Here is a 21712-nt window from a genome sequence, read left to right as displayed (position 1 = left end):
AGTCAGTTAATGGTCTGACTCTTGGTTTTGGCTCAGGTCATGATCTAACAGCTGTGAGATCCTGCTCTGCATTGAGCTCTGCGCTCAGCGTGGTGTCTGCTTAAGACTCTCTCTCCCTCTCCCCCTGCCCCCCACTTTCTCTATCTCAAATCAATAAATAAATCTTAAAAAAAAAAGATCATTACCTTGAGGCCATTGGCCAAGAGGAAGTGTGCAGATATGAGAAAGGCGGGGTCCTCAGGGTCCCAGTAGCTCTGTAGTTCTACCACTGCCACCTCCTTACCTCCCTCTGCCCCAATCTGGAAAATAGGTGCTCCTTCAGAAGCTGCGTTCATTCAATAACAAACCACACACACCATTTAAAAATGCTGATTATAAAACTAATACCAGTTCATTTGGAGATATAATTTGGAAAATACAGGAAGTATAAAGAAAAAATAAAAATTACCCGAAATCATACTATAGATATATAATTACTACTAATATTTTGGTATATTTCTTGCTGGTACTTTTACTGTAGATATATCTGTATATGCTTAAACTGTACCACTTTTTATATTTTCTTTATCACAGAGGAAATGTTATTTTCAAGTTACATTTTATCAAAATATTTAAAATATATATGAAGCATCATTTTGAATGCTAGGGACTTTACTTATATGATACTGGAGAAATAATTTCCTCTTTTTCTTTTTAATGAATAGTAATGGAAATTTAACACGATGTACATACTTGGTGTTAAATCTACTCTTAGAAATACAAGAAACCATTAATGAACAGGGAGGAGGTCTCTACTTTTAAAGTCATGTTAATATTTTGTACTGTTTATATTTTTATTATAAGCATGTAATACTTTTATAATAAAAACATTAAAAGGTTAAATATTAAATTTTAAATATAAAATGTACTTGATTATTAAAAATCAACTTATATATTAAGAAACATCTATTCAAGATATGCACAATTTTCCAAAACAAGAAGAAAATTATCAAGGAAAAGTAATCAGAAGACACTCGGTTTGTTCTTTTTTTAAATACAAATCAGACTCTTACTTTTTCCAAGGTGTTATATTTCGCAACTTCAAAGTTTTGTGGAAAATGAGGAATTTCAACATTCTCTTTATAAAACCTGAAATTTGTACAATAAAATTTTAACATTAAAATGGACTTTTAGACTAAACAGAATTTTCATAAAATTTTTCTTATGTCTCCTAATTACATACAAAATACATTTTAAGTCCCTAATGCCTCCTTAGAGACTGTGAAAATGGTTAAAAAGTCTTGTGTAATGAGATGGATTCCTCCTTTGCATAACTCTAGAACTCTGATGCCAAATGCTGAGGGTCTGCATTGGAAGGTGGGGTGGCATGAAGCAGAAACGGAAGCATGAGAGAAGCAGGCCAGTGCACTGAAAAAAGCACCAATCCTAGCAAAGGCAGGTGACTTGTGCTCTCTTGGGTTCTAACCCTTAGAACCCGTTCTCACTCAGGCTCACACCAGAGACTCTTTGTACTACAGTCAACCACCTCCCCCTTTCAAATAAAGGTGTCTAGGGTCGCCTGGGTGGCTCAGATGGTTAAGCATCTGCCTTCGGCTCAGGTCATGATTTTAGGGTCCTGGGATTGAGCCCCGCGTCAAGCGGGAAGCCTGTTTCTCCCTCTCTCTCTGCTGTTCCCCCTACTTGTGCTCTCTCGCTCTGTCAAATAAATAAATAAAATCTTTTAAAAAATTTTTAAAAATAAAATAAAGGTATCGGATTTCTCATAATCTGTACTTTTATTTTTGATATTTGTTCTATCTTTTAACACCACTATTAACAAATAAAATAAGGCTCAATGTGATGATTAATTGACACTACAGTTTTGGGTATACTTTATGAAGCCATATAGAACTGTAGCCTCCCATACTTCATTTGTAGAAGGTTGTCACTATTTCCATTTTTGACATATTAGGTAGGGAGTAAGGAACAGTCTCAACTCTAAAGTCTTCTCAGCAGGGTAAGCAGACTGCACAGATCTCATCTCCAGTGCCCTTTCTTTTTTAAAATCAATCTAATAATTACATCCACTCTTATATAATACTAAGATGGAAATAATTATCACTATACCAGTTGAAGTAAAAGTCTTAAATAGGGGCACCTGGGTGGCTCAGTTGTTAAGTGTCTGCCTTCAGCTCAGGGATCCCAGAGTCCTGGGATCGAGCCCCACATCAGGCTCCTCCTCTGGGAGCCTTTGTCTTCCTCTCCCACTCCCCCTGCTTGTGTTCCCTCTCTCGCTGACTGTCTCTATCTCTGTCAAATAAATAAATAAAATCTTAAAAAAAACACCTGTGCTTGAGGTTTACAAAACATTTTGCAAACTGAGTCTTAATGATCAGAAGTAGATTACTCTGGGGACACCTGAGTGGCTCAGTCCATTAAGCGTCTGCCTTAAGCTCAGGTCATGATCCCAGGGTGCTGGGATTGAGTTCCGCATCAGGCTCCTTGCTCAGCAGGGAGTCTGCTTCTCCCTCTGCCTGCCACTCCCCCTGCTTGTGCTCTCTCTCTCTCTGACAAATAAACACATAAAATCTTTTTAAAAATAAAAAATTAGGGGCGCCTGGGTGGCACAGCAGTTAAGCATCTGCCTTCGGCTCAGGGCGTGATCCCGGCATTATGGGATCGAGCCCCACATCAGGCTCCTCTGCTATGAGCCTGCTTCTTCCTCTCCCACTCCCCCTGCTGTGTTCCCTCTCTCGCTGGCTGTCTCTATCTCTGTCAAATAAATAAATAAAATCTTAAAAAAAAAAATAAAAAAAATAAGAATAAAAGATTACTTNCCCACATCAGGCTCCTCTGCTATGAGCCTGCTTCTTCCTCTCCCACTCCCCCTGCTGTGTTCCCTCTCTCGCCGGCTGTCTCTATCTCTGTCAAATAAATAAATAAAATCTTAAAAAAAAAATAAAAAAAAATAAGAATAAAAGATTACTTTGTGAATTTCACAATGTTTTCCTTCTCCATGGAGTTGTTCAGGGATGGATCATCTGTTCTCACTTCTAGAACAAAAACAAAACACTTGTTTACTGATCAAAGATTTATTAAAATTATTAACAATAAATCCTGGAATTTTTAAGATTCTTGAATATAGGTCATACTTATCATGCTATTCTTTTTTTTTTTTAAGATGTCCTTAAATTAGCTATAGTAATTGGTGATCTAAGGATAGTACAAGTGGGACAAGAAGAAGGTAGATTAAAAGTAAAAGATAATGAGAATATATTATAATTCTACTTTAATAGGTATGTGAGGAGAATTCTAATGTTATCTGTATTATTTGAAACTCATTGATGGATATACAATTTCAAATGGTATTTTTCTCTTCTGAAGATTATGGTAAGCATAGCTAGGAAATGCATTTCTAGTATGCTGCAGGGTCAGAATGCGTTCCCCAGTGCCATCATGTCACAAATGAAAGAACTGAGGATATTCTAGCTCAGAGGAGGGAAATTTGAGGGTTCCTATGTGAAGCCAAGCAATTTTGCTTCATATTTTTCTTATAAGAGAAGCATAACACTGTCCATAGCATTATGATATATAGGAATAACTCCTTTTATACAAGGATTTCTTTCCAGTTTTAATTATGCTATCAAAATTTCAAAGGGCATCAATGTATTTGTAGTAATTCTGAATCTGATTGTATAGCTCGAGATGTTGACAAGCATTTTCAAGGTAAAAGGAGTTTACTATCCTGCCTATTTGGCTTAGGTACCACTTTCTGAGAGCAAGAAAGTCTGATGACAGCATTTTTGGACAACCATTTGTCTAAAAAGGCTGCACCACATGGAAACATTGATTTCTAAAACTCCTACAAATAATACAATTTATAATATACAATATGATATTTAACATATATCATGTGCTTACTGTAAATTATTATTTATCAGAACTGCTTCACTTTTGATATGCCTCATGAGGAAGGCATTTCCCTATGTCAAAAGGCTTGCTTCTTGGCCAGATCCCAAAATAAAATCTGGGCTTATAAAGGAGGTATGTTTCTTCTCGAGAGATCATCTTTTGGAAAGAACTTCCTTAGCAAAGCGATAGTCATAAAATTTCTAGTCATTAAGTTGTGGTGATAATTTTTTAACACAAAGTTTCTTCTCCGTCCCAGGGAAAGTTACACATCAAGTTTTCTGAGATTATCAGTGTTTTTGTAGTCTTTTTGAACCTGATCACACTAGATTGGATATTAAGACATCTATTCCTATTGCTAAAGTACTTTTTGTCCTTCACTATTTGGCTGTCCTGCCATTTTCTGAGATAAGAAGTTTAATAATTTTTGTAATATGTCTAGACAATCCTTTGACTATACTGCCTTTGATAAACCAAACTGTTTACTATAGCACCTGTAATATATTAAGTGCTTGATATAAAATACTTACCAGAACTGCTTGCCTTTTGACAAGGAGGTAGTGTGATGTCCAGTGCCTTATTAGCATCAAAATTCATTATGTCCAAGAGCCTCCTTTCTTTGATAGAGTTCCATATAAAATCTGGGTTTATAATATGGATATGGTTCTTTTGGATAGACTTCAGTTGATACTGGCTCAGAATATCAGCATCGTCTAAGATTATATGTGTGCACTTAGAAAAAAAAAGAATCGATTCATTATATACTTGTAAAAACAAAATCTAAATAAATTACTTGTATCTGTAATTTTCACCATTAAAAGTCTTTTTTTTAATTAAGTTCAATTGTCAATAGATAGTACCTCATTAGTTTTTGATATAGTGTTCAATGGTTGATTAGTTGTGTATAACACCCACTTCTCATCAGATCACGTGCCCTCCTTAATGCCCATCACCTAGTTACCCCATCCCCCCACCCCCCTCCCTTCTGCAACCCTCAATTTGTTTCCCAGAGTCCACAGTCTCTCATGGTCCGTCTCCCTCTCTAATTTCGTTGCTTTCAGTTTTTCCTTCTTTCTTGTATGGTCCTCCGCACTATTCCTTATGTTCCACATATTAGTGAGACCATGTGATAATTGTCATTCTCTGCTTGACTTATTTTGCTTAGCATAATACTCTCCAGTCCCATCCATGTCAATGCAAATGGTAGGTACTCATCTTTTCTGGTGGCTGAGTAATATTCCATCGTATATATGAACCACATCTTCTTTATCCATTCATCTATGAAGGGCATCTCGGCTCCTTCCACAGTCTGGCTATTGTGGACATTGCTTCTATGAACATTGGGGTGCATGTGCCCCTTCTTTTCACTACATCTGTATCTGCTGCTATGAACATTGGGGTGCATGTGCCCCTTCTTTTCACTACATCTGTATCTTTGGGGTAAATACCCAGTAGTGAAATTGCTGGGTCATAGGATAGATCTATTTTTAACTTCTTGAGGAATCTCCATACTGTTTTCCAGAGTGGCTGTACCAGCTTGCATTCCCACCAACAGTGTAAGAGAGCTCCCCATTCTCCACATCCTCGCCAACATTTGTTGTTCCCTGTCTTGTTAATTTTGGCCATTCTAACTGGGGTAAGGTGGCATCTCATTGTGGTTTTTGATTTGCATTTCCCTGATGGCAAGTGATGCAGAACATTTTTTCATGTGTCTTTGTATGTCTTCTTTGGAGAAGTGTCTCTTCATGTCTTCTGCACATTTCTTTTTTTTTTTTAATGATTTTTTATTATATTATGTTAGTCACCATACAGTACATCCCCGGATTCCGATGTAAAGTTCGATGCTCCATTAGTTGCGTATAACACCCAGTGTACCATGCAATACGTGCCCTCCTTACTACCCATCACCAGTCTATCCCATTCCCCCACCCCTCTCCCCTCTGAAGTCCTCAGTTTGTTTCTCATAGTCCATAGTCTCTCATTATTCATTCCCCCTTCTGATTACCCCCCCTTCTTTATCCCTTTCTTCCCCTACCGATCTTCCTAGTTCTTATGTTCCATAGATGAGAGAAATCATATGATAATTGTCTTTCTCTGCTTGACTTATTTCACTTAGCATTATCTCCTCCAGTGCCGTCCATGTTGCAGCAAATGTTGAGAATTCGTTCTTTCTGATAGCTGAGTAATATTCCATTGTATATATGGACCACAGCTTCTTAATCCAGTCATCTGTTGAAGGGCATCTCGGCTCCTTCCATGATTTGGCTATTGTGGACAATGCAGCTATGAACATTGGGGTGCATATGGCCCTTCTCTTTACTACGTCTGTATCTTTGGGGTAAACACCCAGTAGTGCAATGGCTGGGTCATAGGGTAGTTCAATTTTTAACTTTTTAAGGGACCTCCACACTGTTTTCCAGAGTGGCTGTACCAACTTGCATTCCCACCAACAATGTAGGAGGGATCCCCTTTCTCCACATCCTCTCCAACAATTGTTGTTTCTTGCCTTGTCTATCTTTGCCATTCTAACTGGCGTAAGGTGGTATCTCAGTGTGGTTTTGATTTGAATTTCCCTGATGGCTAATGATTTTGAACATTTTTTCATGTGTCTGTTAGCCATTTGTATGTCTTCATTGGAAAAGTGTCTGTTCATATCTTCTGCCCATTTTATGATTTGTTTATTTGTTTCTCGTGTATTGAGTTTGAGAAGTTCTTTGTAGATCTTGGATACCAGTCCTTTATCTGTAGTGTCCTTTGCAAATATATTCTCCCATTCCGTGGGCTGCCTCTTAGTTTTTTTTGACTGTTTCCTTGGCTGTGCAGAAGCTTTTTATCCTGATAAAGTCCCATAAGTTCATTTTATCTTTTGTTTCTCTTGCCTTGGAGATGTGTCGTGAAAAAGGTTGCTCTGGCCGATGTCATAGAGGTCTTCTGCACATTTCTTGACTGGACTGTTTGTTTTTTTGGGTGTTGAGTTTGAGAAGTGCTTTATAGATCTTAGATATCAGCCCATTATGTGTTATGCCATTTGCAAATATCTTCTCCCATTCCATACGTAGGTTGCTTTTAGTTTTGTTGGTTATTTCCTTTGCCATGAAAAAACTTTTTATCTTGATGAAGTCCCAATAGCTCATTTTTGCTTTTGTCTCCCTTGCCTTTAGAGACATGTCTTGGAGTAAGTAGCTGTGGCCAAGGTTGAAGGGGTTACTGCCTGTGTTCTCCTCTAGGATTTTGATGGATTTCTGTCTCACATTTAGGTCTTTCATCCATTTAGAGTTGTTTTTTACAGAGAGAGACAGCCAGTGAGAGAGGGAACACAAGCAGGGGGAGTGGGAGAGGAAGAAGCAGGCTCCCAGTGGAAGAGCCTGATGTGGGGCTCGATTCCAGAACACCAGGATCACGCCCTGAGCTGAAGCAGACGCTTAACGACTGTGCCACCCAGGCGCCCCTCATCCATTTAGAGTTCATCTTTGTGTATGGTGTAAGAGAATGGTCCAGTTTCACTCTTCTGCATGTGGCTATCCAATATTCCCAGCACCGTTTATTGAAGAGACTGTCTTTTTTCCATTGGATATTCTTTCCTGCTTTGTTGAAGATTAGTTGACCATAGAGTTGAGGGTACATATCTGGGCTATTCTGTTTCATTGATCTATGTGTCTGTTTTTCTGCCAATACCATGCTGTCTTGATGATCATAGCTTTGTTATATAGCTTGAGGTCAGGCACTGTGACGCCCCTGGTTTTGGTTTTCTTTTTCAACATTCCCCTGACGATCGGTGTCCTTTCTGGTTCCATATAAATTTTAGGATTGTTTGATCCAGCTCTTTGATAAAAGGCTGATGGATTGCATTGAATGTGTAGATTGCTCTGGGTAGCATAGACATTTTAACAAAGTTTATTCTTCTAATCCATGAGCATGGAATGTTTTTCCATCTCTTTGTGTCTTCCTCACTTTCTTTCATAAGTGTTCTGTAGTTTCTAGAGTACAAATCTTTTACTTCTTCTGTTAGGTTTATTCTTAGGTATCTTATGGTTTTTGGTGCAATTGCAAATTGGATCAATTCCTTAATTTCTCTTTCTTCAGACACAGGGTTAGTGTATAGAAACGCAACTGATTTCTGTGCATTGATTTTGTATCCTGCCACATTGCTGAATCGTTGTATGAGTTCTAGCGATTTTGGGGTGGAGTCTTGGGTTTTCTACATAAAGTATCATGTCATCTGCAAAGAGAGAGTTTGACATCTTTGTCAATTTGAATGTCTTTTATTTCTTTTTGTTGTCTGATTGCTAAGGCTAGGACTTCTAGTACTACGCTGAACAGCAATGATGAGAGTAGGCATCCCTGTTGTATTCCCCACCTTAAGGGAAAAGCTCTTAGTTTTTCCCCATTGAGAATGATATTTGCTGTGGGCTTTTCATAGATGGCTTTTATGATATTGAGGTATGTTCCCTCTATCCCTATACTTTGAAGAGTTTTAATCAAGAAAGGATGCTGTATTTTGTTGAATGTTTTCTCTGCATCAACTGAGAGTATCATATGGTTCTTGTCTTTTCTTTTATTAATGTGCTCTATCGCATTGTTTGATTTGCAAATGTTGAACCACCCTTGCATCCCAGGAATAAATCCCACCTGGTTGTGGTGAATAATCCTTTTAATGTACTGTTGGATCCTACTGGCTAGGATCTTGGTGAGAATTTTGGCATCCATGTTCATCAGGGATATTGGTATGCAACTCTCCTTTTTGATGGGGTCTTTCTCTGGTTTTGGGATCTAGGTAATGCTGGCCTCATAGAATGTATTTGGAAGTTTTCCTTCCATTTCTGTTTTTGGAAACAGCTTCAGTAGAATAGGTATTATTTCTTTTTTAAATGTTTGGAACCATTCCCCTGGGAAGCCATGTGGCACTGGACTCTTGTTTTTTGGGAGGTTTTTGATTACTGCTTCAATTTCCTTGCTGGTTATTGGTCTGTTCAGGTGTTCTACTTCTTCCTGTTTGTCTTGGTAGTTTATAAGTTTCCAGGAATGCATCCATTTCTTCCAGATCGCCAAATTTGTTGCCATATAGGTGCTCATAATATGTTCTAACAATTACTGTATTTTCTTGGTATTAGTTGTGACCTCTCCCCTTTCATTCATGATTTTATTAATTTGGTCCTTTCTCTTCTTTTGGATAAGCCTCACCAGAGGTTTATCAATCTTATTAATTCTTTCAAAGAACACACTTCTAGTTTCATCAATCTGTTCTACTGTTCTTTTGGTTTTATTTCATTGATTTTTGCTCTAATCTTTATTATTTCTCTTCTCCTGCTTGGTTTAGCTGCTGTTCTTTCTCTAGGTCCTTCAGGTGTAAGGTTAGCTTCTGTATTTGGGATTTTTCCAATTTTTTGAGAGCAGCTTGGACTGCTGTGTACTTCTCTCAAAGGAACGCCTTTGGTGGGGCGCCTGGGTGGTGCAGTCGCTAAGCGTCTGCCTTCGGCTCAGGGCATGATCCCAGCATTCTGGGATCGAGCCCCACATCAGGCTTCTCCATTAGGAGCCTGCTTCTTCCTCTCCCACTTCCCCTGCTTGTGTTCCCTCTCTCGCTGGCTGTCTTTGTCAAATAAATAAATAAAAATCTTAAAAAAAAAAAAGGAACACCTTTGCAGTACCCCATAAGTTTTGAACGGATATGTTTTCATTTTCATTAGTTTGCACGAATTGTTTAAGTTCTTCTTTACTTTCCTGATTGACCTATTCACTTTTTAGCATGCTGTTCTTTAACCTCCAAGTGTTTGAGTTCCTTCCAAATTTCTTCTTGTGATTGAGTTCCAGTTTCAAAGCATTGTGGGACTTGGTTAAGTTCTTCTTTACTTTCCTGATGGACCTATTCACTTTTTAGCATGCTGTTCTTTAACCTCCAAGTGTTTGAGCTCCTTCCAAATTTCTTCTTGTGATTGAGTTCCAGTTTCAAAGCATTGTGGTCTGAAAATATGCAGGGAGTGATCTCAATCTTTTGGTTGAGACCTGATCTGTGACCCAATATGTGATTTATTCTGGAGCAAGTTCCATGTGCCCTTGAAAAGAATGAGTACCCTGTTGTTTTAGGATGGAGTGTTCTGTATATATCTGTGAAGTCTATCTGGGCCAGTGTGTCATTCAAAGCCCTCGTTTCTTTGTTGATCTTCTGCTTAGATGATCTGTCCATTGCTGTGAGTGGGGTGTGGAAGTCCCCTACTGTTAATGTATTATTATCAATATGTTTCTTTACTTTGGATATTAATTGGTTTCTATAATCAGCTGCTCCGACATTGGGGGATAGATATTTACAATTGTTAGATATTCTTGTTGGATAGACCCTTTGACTATGGTATAGTGTCCCTCTACATCTCTTAGTACAGTCTTTGGTTTAAAATCTAATTTGTCTGATATGATGATTGCGACCCCAGCTTTCTTTTGAGGTTCACTGGTGGGGTAAATCTTTCTCCATCCCCTCACTTTCAAACTGGAGGTGTCTTTAGGTTCAAAATGAGTCCCTCGTAGACAGCATATGGATGGGTCCTGCTTTTTTAAATCCAATCTGATACCCTGTGTCTTTTGATTGGAGCATTCAGTTCATTTACATTCAGAGTAACTACTAAAAGATATGAATTAGTGCCATTGTATTGCCTGTAAAGTCCCTATTTCTGTAGATTGTCTCTGTTACTTTCTGATCTATGTTACTCTTGGGGGTCTCTCTTCTCTTACAGTATCCCTCTTAATATTTCTTACAGGGCTGACTTGGTGATTACATATTCTTTCAGTTTCTGTCCACCCTGGAAACTCTTTACCTCTCCTTCCAATCCAAATCACAGCCTTGCTGGATAAAGTATTCTTGAGTGCATGTTCTTCTCATTTAGTACCCTGACTATATCTTGCCAGCCCCTTCTACCCTGCCAGGTTTCTGTGGATCAGACTGATGTTATTCTGATGATTCTCCCTCCGTATGTAAGGAATCTCCTCTCCCTAGCTGCTCTCAAGATAGCTTCTTTGACTCTAAGATTTTCAAGCTTCACTATTCTATGTCGGGGTGTTGATCTGTTTTTATTGATTTTGGGAGGGGTCTTCTCTGCCCCTTGGACATGAATGCTTGTTTCCTTCCCCAGATTAGGGAAGTTCTCAGCCATGATTTGCTCAAATATACCTTCTAACCCTCTTTTTCTTTCCACCCCCTTTTGGATCCCGATGATTCAGACATTGGTTCTTTTCAATGCATCATTAAATTCTCAAAGGCTTTCTTCATGGGCTATTAGTTGTTTTTCTCTCTTTTCCTCAACTTCCTTCCCTTTCCATCAATCTGTCCTCTAGATCACTTATTCTCTCTTCTGCCTCACTGACCCTAGTTGTTGGAGCATCCAATTTAGACTTCGTCTCATTCATAGCATTTTTAAGTTCGGCCTGATTAGATCACATTTCTGCCCTTAGAGATTCTGTATTGTCATTTATGCTTTTTTTCAAGCCTAGCTATTAACTTTATAATTGCTATCCTGAATTCTATCTCTGACATATTGCTTATATCCATATCAATTAGCTTTGTGGCACAGAACATTGCCTCTGGTTCTTTCCCTTGTTGTGAGTTCTTCCTTTTAGTCATTCTGCGCAAGGAAGGATAGGTGAGTGAATGAACACAGTCCAAAATATCAACCACAACCCAAGCAAAATGCACCCTAGAAAGAATCTGAAGAGGTCAGAAGCCACCACAGAAAAGCAAACAAAGCAAGATGAACCAAAACAATAATAAAAAGAGGTGGGAGAGACTATAATCTCACAGGGTGGACAAAGCTGGGTGATCTTGTTCCTGATTGAATTTTGGTCTCTGTGTTAGAAGACACTATATCCTAAAATTGCAAAGAAAGCAAAGCTTATATATTTGTGTGTATATACATACACACACACACATTAGGGCAGAGTCAAAAAAGGACTAGAACGAGGCATAAATCTATAAAATGTAGATCTCAGAAAAAAAGTTAAAAAGCAACTTAAAAACATAAGTTGGTAAAATAAGAATCTAGTTGAAACAGGGAAAATTAAAAAAAAAAAGAAATGTAAAATTTTAGACTGAAGGATAAATGAGTCATGAGGAAACACCTGGAGCTCAATATATTATTTTCCCCTGTCTCTGGAGTTTTACAGTCCTGTGGGATCTATAAGCTTGCAATCCAGCTGTTCTTCCAGTCTGTCTTCTGGGGGAGGCGCCTGCTGTTCTGCTTCTCAAGTGTCTTTGCCTGGCTGGAGTTGCCCCACCCTTTGTTAGGGGGATGGGCTCAAGGTAGGCTGGTTGTTTGTGTGGCTTTTGTTCCCTGGTGGCTTTTCGCACCTCTTCAGAGGGTCAGAGCAAAAATGGCCCTGCTGGGATCTCTGGCCCAGAGCTGCAAGATCACAGTTCCCCTTCTTCAATAAACTCTCCAAGTCAAACCAACTCCACTTCTGTATGCACCAAACCCACAGATTCCTGCAGTTTGCCCCCACTGCAATTCTCCCAGGGGGTATCCCTGGTGCCCACGATTGAAACTTCTCTTTGTGTCTTTGTGACTGCAAGCGGTTGTGGGCTCACATGCACCCTGCTCTACTGCTCCCAGGTCACAGCTGGGTGCCGTCCTATTGTCCTTTCTGGGGCCACCACTGCCCTGAGAGCTATTGCCCAGTCGTGGGCACAGCCTCTCTGTGTGCCACACTCTGCAGAATCCAGTGATTCTCACCCACTTCAATCCTCCCAGGGGGTGTCCCAGCGGCCCATGAGCCTCACTGCACTTTGTGTCTTTGCAACTGTGAGCGGTTGTGGGTTCATGCAAGGACCCTCCTCCATTGCTCCCAGGTCATGGCTGGATGCCATCCTACTCTCCTTTCTGGGGCCACCGCCGCCCTGAGAGCTGTTGCCCAGTTGTGGGTGCAGCCGTTTTGTCTCTCCCAGGGGATGTGAAATAGCCGGCATGTTCCAGTCCTTTTCAGGGTGCTCAGGCAAACAGCAGTCTCCCTACTGGCCCGGCTCATGGTTTATGGAGACCAGAGCTGAGAGTCCCTTCTGGGCTCACTGACCATAACCAGTGCTTGGGTACTTTATCAGTCAGGCAGCCCCATTCTTTCTGTGTGTCCTGGGATCCTGAGACCACAATGACCCACCTAGAATTCTGCTCTTTTCAACCCCTGTGCCCCTTTAAGAAAGGAATGTCTCTCACTGGAGTAGATTTCTAAGGGTTCCAATTTTGTGCTCCAGTGTTATATCATTTTCCAGCAGCTGGCTTATGGAGGCTCCCTCCCCCTCTGTTTATCTTCAGATATTTCCCCATAGATTCATGATTCCATACCTCTCACCTTGCAAAAAGCAATCATTTTTCTGCTTGTAGAGTTCCAAATATATTTTCTTACCTCTCAGGCTGAATCTGTGTGCATTCAGAATGGTTTCAGAGATATCCAGCTAAATTCGAGGGACCAGATTAAAACGAGGTCCCCTACTCTGCTGCCATCTTGCCTCCTTCTCTTAGAATGCCCACCATTAAAACTCCTGGAGATAATCTGTAGTAATCTTTCTCAGATTTCTAAAACTCTTACAAATAATACAATTTTCAGTTAAATAAAAGTTTAAAAAATCAACAGTTTTTAAAGAGTATGGATAGGGATATACCATAATTGATTAACCAACCTTAGAGGTTATTTCCAAATTTTCACTCTTTTAAACAATGCCATGCTGAACATCTTCATGTACACATATTTGTATACTTGTTTAATTGTTTTTCTTAGGAGTAGAATGAGAGATTCAAAAGGTATTCATTACTCATTTAATTTGTTAAATTGTAATTTTATTAATTTATTTTGGAATAAATAGTATATGCATGTTGTAGAATATCTAAAAAGTAAAATAATAATAATAAATTAACATATTTCATACCATTGTTCCCAGTTTGTCTCCCCAGAGGCATCTGTTGTAACTTGTTTCTGGAGTAGCTTTCTAGAGCTATCCTATGCATAGGCAACATATATATAAGTACACAGCCCTATTTTTAGTCACAAATGGCAGCATACTAAACATGCTGTTCTGAACCTGCTTTTCCACTTAACAATTCATCTTGGAGCTCATTCCTCAACAATACATACAGAGCTGTCTCCTTCATTATAATACCTGGTATGCACATTTCAAAAGTTTATATATATTGGCAACATAACTTCCAAAAAGTTTACACTCACAGTATGTAGGAATTTCTGAAAATGAGAGACTATGCTGGCATTCTTTACCCAGAACATAAACTGAGAAGGTATAACTGGCATGAATTATTTATCCATCCACAGAAATGGTGAAACAGGCAAGTGAGGAAAGCCGTATAAGGGATGTATATACAGTTCTGCCTAAACAGGAGGTGAACAGGGACATTCCACTTTATAATCACAGGCAAAGTACTAAATGCCAGACAGCACCCAGGATCTAGCTGGAGTTGAACATACTTCACAGAACAAACCAGACTCATGGTCAACAAGCCCCAGGGGTGTGGTCCAGGAAGGGGCAGGCTAAGTCACCAATCTTAAACTGTCAGGCCTACAATTCATTTCGAGAGGGAAAGTAGCTTCCTACAGCCTTTAAATACACAAAACAAGCAGTAAAAGCCGTATAAGCAGTATAAAATGAGTGTATGATGCATGTTTTTCTTTGTCCCCTGAGTCACACTGTATAGGTGACACTCAGTGTTGACAGACTGGTGAGTGATTAGACTCCTTTTTGCAAATGCTATACACTAACACTTTCTGAGAATAGATTTGGCTGGTCTGAAGTTATTTCTCTTTAGGTCTTCAGCTGTACTCTAATAACCTCAAATTCACAAGGTGTGTGGGATTTCCCTACAGCTCAAGGGAATGGAGAGAAGGTGGGACGTGTGGTCTTTCCTCCTCTGCCTTTCTCCAGCCCAACTTNTAATAACCTCAAATTCACAAGGTGTGTGGGATTTCCCTACAGCTCAAGGGAATGGAGAGAAGGTGGGACGTGTGGTCTTTCCTCCTCTGCCTTTCTCCAGCCCAACTTCCCTGTTGGCGATGTCACAATTTCACCTGCCTTCAGTTACTGTGGCCAATTTTCTCTGCTTATCTCCTAACCATGACCCATTCTCCCTTTTTAAAAATAAAATATTAATTTATTATTTTAAGTAAGCTCTATGCCCAACATGGGGCCTGAAGTCAAGACCCTGAGATCAAGAGTCACACATGCTTTTCCCACTGAGCCAGCCAAGCACCTTGACCTACCCTCCCTTAATGCACAGTATTTATCACACAGTTCTTACAAAATTTGCAAATACCTGAGGATTTAATAAAAAGGAAAAATTTCCACCATTCTCCTTAATGTCGTTTTGTAGTTTTTTCTTCTGTTGACGAGGTAAGTGCTTGACTTTCAAACAGAAGGTACAATTTGCAAAGATCCTCACAGTCATCCTGTAGGAAAAAAAAGTTTCAAATCATGGTATTAGAGGATTCTCAATGGAATGTTACTGAGCCATCAAAAAGAATGAAATCTTGCCATTTGCAATGCCATGGATGGAACTAGAGGGTATTGTGCTAAGTGAAATAAGTCAGAGAAAGACAAACACCATATGATTTCACTCATAAGTGGAATTTAAGAAACAAAACAGAAGAACATTGGGGAAGGGAAGGAAAAATAAGCCAAAAACAGAGAGGGGGGCAAACCATAAGAGACTTTAAAAAAAAGATTTTATTTATTTATTTGAGAGAGAGGATCTCCAGCAGACTCCACGTGGAGCATAGAGCCCAGTGCAGGTCTTGATCCCAAGACCCCAAGATCATGACCTGAACCAAAACCAAGATTCGGATGATTAACTGACTGAGCCACCCAGGCACCCCAGCCATAACAGACTCTTAACTGTAGGGAACAAACTGACAATTACTGGCAGGTGGGGAGACGGGGTAACTGGGTGATGAGCATTAAGGAGGGCACTTGATGTAAGGAGCACTGGGTGTTAGATGCAACTGATGAATCCCTAATTGTACCTCATATGTTAATGAAATTGAATTTAAATAATAAATAAACAAATAAATAAACAAACCACATTATGATAAAATTCTGGTGAGTCTGTGGGAAAAAATAAAATAAAGGATTCTCTTTTTAGTGAATATAAAAGACAGTGAATTCAGAATTGTTCTATATGCAAACTATGGGAAGCTGGGCATTATTTTAAAAAGACATATTGCAACAACTTTCAACTACAAAAATTGAGCAATGATCAAACTTGCAATAAGTATGTTGGTTTTAGAATCATTTCTAGCTTCATGGCCGATACTATGGCACTCCAAAATACTTTGGTATAGGCTCATACTATACATCTTAATGAAAGCATATAGATTTCAGTACAGATCAGTGTGTGGTTTAAGAACATAGAAGCATTGATAGGTCATAGGAGAGGGAGTTAAGATGGTGGAGGAGTAGCGACCCCTTTCTCAGCTGGTCCCGAGTTGAGCTGGATAGGTACCAGACCATCCTGAACACCCACGGAATCGGCCTGAGACGCAGGAAGATACATCTGGATCTCTACAAATGAACATCTCCAACGCTGAGTATTGAGGTATGAAGCCGGGAGCCGTGAAACCGCGAATAGATATCGGAAGATAAAGGGAAGTGGGAGGGAGCCACCACGTTCGGGCACCGGGAAGTGGTAGCCACCTGCACTGGGGAGCGAGCTGACTCAGGGACCAGCACCCATGAGGGAGCAGACTGTGACCGTGAGCCGGGGAATGCGTGCAACCAGTCTGAAAACTGGAGCTCCGGAGTGCACGCAAACCACACTGAAACGGAGCTCCGGAGCGCACGGTGGGGGGGGAGGTGCTGGTGGCTGGCAGTGTTAGAAACACAAAGGACAGAGATGTGCCAGCCCTGAAAGTGAGGGCTGGGACGCCGGCTGTGGGGCACACATCCCGGGATGCTGTAGGGTTTAGCAGCACCAACAGAAACACAGTTAAAGTCACCAGAAGAGCCAAGTGGAGAGCAGACGGCGATCCCTCTGTTCTGAGACAGAGGCTGAGATTCGGTCACTGCTGCTCTGACTCTCAGAAGAGGCACAGTAAACTGCCAGGGAAAGCTGCCAGAGAACAAAAGCCTGGAAATACCAGCTCACAGTGTGCCCATCCCCATCCCCCCTCACAGAGGACAGGGAGACTCTACCCAAACAGGGCTGCCTGAGTATCAGCATGGCAGGCCCCTCCCCCAGAAGGCAGGCTGAAANCTGAAAAATCAAGAAGCCCACATCCCTAAGGTCCCTATAAAACAAGTGCGCACTGCCTGGGTCCTGGTCAATAATTTGGGCTCTGGGCAACCCTGCAATCTCTCCTCATCAGAATGACGAGAAGGAGAAATCCCCCCCCTNCCTGGTCAATAATTTGGGCTCTGGGCAACCCCGCAATCTCTCCTCATCAGAATGACGAGAAGGAGAAATCCCCCCCCTGCAGGGAAAAGACAATGAGTCTGTGGCCTCTGCCACAGAACTAATGGATATGGATATAACCAAATAATCAGAATTGGAGTTCAGAGTAACAATGGTCAAGATGATGTGTAGACTTGAAAAAAAAATTAACCAAAATATTGAAGAGAATATAGAATCTCTAAGGGCAGAAATGAGAGCGAATCTGGCAGAAATTAAAAATACGATGAATCAAATGCAGTCAAAACTAGATGCTCTGACGGCCAGGGTAAATGATGAAGAAGAACGAATCGGCAAATTGGAGGATGGGTTAGTAGAAGAGAAAGCTAAAACAGAAACTTGGCTCAAAAAAATCCAAACTCAAGAATGTAGGTTACAGGAGATTAACGACTCAATGAAACGTTCCAACGTCAGAATCATCGGCATCCCCGAGGGGGTGGAGAAAAACAGAGGTCTAGAAGAGATATTTGAACAAATTGTAGCTGAAAACTTCCCCAATCTAGCAAAGGAAACAAGCATTCGTGTCCAAGAGGCAGAGAGGACCCCTCCCGAGCTCAACCACGACAAACCTACACCAAGTCACGACATAGTGCAATTCACAAACATTAGATCCAAGGATACAGTATTGAAAGCGGCCAGGGCAAAGAAATTTCTCACGTACCAAGGCAAAGGTATCAGAATTACGTCAGACCTGTATACACGGACCTGGAAAGAGAGAAAGGATTGGGGGGCCATTTTTAAAGCTCTTTTAGAGAAAAACATGCAGCCAAGAATCCTTTATCCAGAAAGGCTGTCATTCAGAATTGATGGAGAGATAAAGACCTTCCAGAATCACCAGTCACTGACCAATTTCGTAACCATGAAACCAGCCCTACAGGAGATATTAAGGGGGTTCTATGAAACTGAAAAGGCCCCAAGAGTGATACAGAACAGAAAGTCACAATCTATAGTAACAAAGACTTTACTGGCAACATGGCATCATTAAAATCATATCTCTCAATAATCAGTCTCAATGTAAATACCCTAAATGCTCCCATACAATGCCACAGGGTTGCAGATTGGATAAAAAACCATGACCCATCCATTTGCTGTCTACAAGAGGCTCACCTTGAACCTAAAGATACATCCAGACTGGAAGTAAAGGGATGGAGTACCATCTTTCATGCCAATGGACCTCAAAAGAAAGCTGGGGTAGCAATTCTCATAACAGACAGGTTGGATTTAAACTAAAGACTATAGTTAGAGACACAGAAGGGCTCTATATTATTCTTAAAGGATGTATCCAACAAGTGGATATGACAATTATAAATATATATGCCCCCAACAGGGGAGCACCAAGATACAGAAGCCAACCCTTAACCAGAATAAAGAGACATATATGTAAAAATACATTAATAGTAGGGGACCTCAACACTCCACTATCAGCAATAGATAGATCACCGAAGCAGAAAATCAACAAAGAAACAAGAGCTTTGAATGCCATACTAGACGAGTTGGACCTCATAGATATATATAGAACACTACACCCCAGAACAAAAAAATACTCACTCTATTCTAATGCCCATGGAACATTCTCAAGAATAGACCCTGCTCTGGGTCACAAAACAGGTCTCAACCAATACCAAAAGACTGAAATTATTCCCTGCATATTCTCAGACCACAACGCTTTGAAAGTGGTACTCAATCACAAGGAAAAATTTGGAAGGAACTCAAACACTTGGAGACTAAGAACCATCCTGCTCAGGAATGATTTGATAAACCAGGAAATCAAAAATCAATTTAAACAATTTATGGAGACCAACGAGAATGAAAACACAATGGTCCAAAACCTATGGGACACTGCAAAGGCAGTCCTAAGGGGGAAATACATAGCCATCCAAGCCTCACTCAAAAGAACAGAAAAATCTATAACGCAGTTTTTATATTCTCACCTCAAGAAGCTGGAACAGCAACAGAGGGACAGACCTAATCCACGCTCGAGGAAGCAGTCGACCAAGATTAGAGAAGAAATCAATGAATTAGAAAGCAAGAGTACAGTAGAGCAGATCAACAGAACTAGAAGCTGGTTCTTTGAGAGAATCAATAAAATTGACAGACACAGGCAAGACTTATCCAAAAGAATAGAGAAAGGACCCAAATTAATAAAATAATTATGAATGAAAAAGGAGAGGGGCTCCCATGTCTGAGTGAGGCAGGTAGTTGGCAGGCACCTACAGGTCCCAGCCTCCCAACCCCGTGCTCAGGGCTCTTGTTCCTCCTTCAGCTCCACCCGGTCCTGAAGTGCTCAGTTCTCCCAGGCTGGAGTCCCCACTCTAGTGCCCTTGCCTGAGCAATGGTGCCCATTCTTCAAGACCCTGAATGAAGTCTATATGAGGATTGCCCCTAATTTAGGACAAAATGCCCACTGTCTTCCCATTGTGTGCAACTCAAGCACCCCAGATTTGCCAAGTCTACAACCTTGGCCTACCCCTGTTCTCCTCTTGGTAAGTGGCTGCTGGGTGTTGCTGGCTGCTCAACCCATTGGGTGCTACCTGTGATTTCTCCCCATCTTACCCCCTTTGGCCATCAGCATTTCCTTCTCAGAGCAGGTGCAATCAACCCATTTTCCTCATCTCTGTCACCCTGGCGCCCCCATCAGTAGAGACCTAACTTCCTCCCCCACTTCTGCTCCTCTTTGCCTCTAAGCTCCTCTACACTGTAGCTTGGATAAAGTTTTTTTTTTTTTAATTACGTTTCAAGTGAAATTCAAATTTCTTACCATGGTTCAAGGCCTCGCCTCTCTCCACAGCCTCCTCCTGCACCTCTCTCTCACTCTGTCCTTGTCACCCTGGCTTTTTCTCCAGGTTGGAAAAACTCCAAGTTGGGTCCTCAGGGCCTTTGCACATCCTGTTCCTTCTCCCCGGGACTCTTTTCCTTAGCCCCACCCCACACTTAGGACCTAGAAATATCTGTCCAGTAAATGAACAAATTAGGGGTTCACATTTTTTGTCTTATGATGTCTGGTTCAACTGAAGTCTCTTGATCTAACTCTGCCTTTCCATAGCATTAATACTTACTAATTTCCTATGTGTTGATTGTCTTTTACATTTGAATTGATTCATATTTACCAGGGTTTGTAGATGGGAGAGATGCTGATGGATACCATGAAAGGTATCACACTGTTATTTAGATTAATCTATCCTCTTTTAATTTCTGACAGTAAATAAACAAACAAACAAAACACTAAACTTTATGAATCTTTAACAATGTTCAGGACAGTCTCTACATAATGTACCCTGCCTATGTTGGACAAGGAAAGCTAAAGTGGGCATGGATACTCGAATCCACCTCTCCAGATCTGTCCTGGGTGTGTTCTTAAGACCTCTGACCTGGTCTTTTAAAAAATGTTTTCTAATAGAAAAGTCATTCATGCTCCTCTTGGAAAATTTGGAAAATCCAGAACTACACAACAACAGCAAAATAATCTCAAAACCTAGAGACCATGTTAACTTCTTTTGCCTTTTTTTCCAGGCTTTTTTTCTATGTGTATGTACTATAATGGACTGTATTATTATTGAAATTTAAATCACACCATGTTCACAATACCTATCTTGCATTTTATGTCAGCATTTTGTCTTTAGCATTAAATCATTAATTATTCTTGGAAAACATTTTTAAAAGAGGCTATCTTAGATACGTATCATAAATGAACTATTTCTATTGTTGCGCAATCAAATTACTTCTAAATTTTGGTATCAATAACAAAGCTATAGGGACGTCTGGGTGGCTCAGTTGCTTAAGCATCTGCCTTCTGCCTTTAGCTCAGGTTGTGATCCCAGGACTCCTGCATTGGGCTCCTTGCTCAGCGGGGAGCCTGCTTCTCCCTCTGCCTGCTGCTCCCCTGCTTGTTGTGCTTGCTCACCCACTCTCTCTCTGACAAATAAATAAATAAAATCTTAAAAAAAAAAAAAAAAAGCTATGGGGGAGTCTGGGTGGCTCAATTGGTTAACTGTCTGACTCTTGATTTTGGCTCTGGTCATGACCTTGGGCTCCAGGATCAGCTCAGTGGGGAGTCCACTGAAGATTGTCTTTCCCTTTCTCTGCACTCCCCCCCCTCAAATCAATAAATCTTTAAGAAAAAAAGTTATGATGTACACCCTTACATGTAAATCTTTGTTGCAATTCCAATGATTGCCTTAGAAAACAGTCCTGAAATCCTAAACAGTACTGAGTCAAAGAGCTTTAATAATTTTTATTCTTGTTAAATTATATTACTTTTGTTTTACCTAAAATTGTATTACTTTTCAGTTTTGCTTAAATTTCCTAGAAAGTACTATGAATTTGTATTTCCTAACATAACTTCTCCCCCAAAGTAGGTTAACCAGTATGAAGAAAAATAAAGAACACATACAGTGCTGGAA

At 40.3% G+C, this 21712-nt stretch overlaps 1 protein-coding gene across 6 annotated transcripts in view; it reads right to left on the bottom strand.

Moving 5' to 3' along the window:
* Positions 1-21712, bottom strand: part of PARP4 (poly(ADP-ribose) polymerase family member 4) — a 134599-nt gene that overhangs the window by 110865 nt on the left and 2022 nt on the right. For all 6 annotated transcript variants that reach the window (XM_034664935.1, XM_034664939.1, XM_034664937.1 and 3 more), the window contains exons 2-6: positions 15183-15315; positions 4419-4620; positions 2966-3032; positions 1053-1128; positions 186-299 (exon numbers count right to left, since the gene is read on the bottom strand). In XM_034664935.1, the coding sequence (XP_034520826.1) occupies positions 186-299; positions 1053-1128; positions 2966-3032; positions 4419-4620; positions 15183-15314 (591 nt within the window). In that variant the 5' untranslated portion in view covers position 15315. The remainder of the gene's footprint in view (positions 1-185; positions 300-1052; positions 1129-2965; positions 3033-4418; positions 4621-15182; positions 15316-21712) is intronic.

This window comes from Ailuropoda melanoleuca, chromosome 7 (assembly GCF_002007445.2).
Source record: "Ailuropoda melanoleuca isolate Jingjing chromosome 7, ASM200744v2, whole genome shotgun sequence".
NCBI lineage: Eukaryota > Metazoa > Chordata > Mammalia > Carnivora > Ursidae > Ailuropoda > Ailuropoda melanoleuca.
The sequence above is the reverse complement of the archived record's forward strand: the minus strand, read 5'-3'. Positions and strand labels throughout refer to the sequence as shown.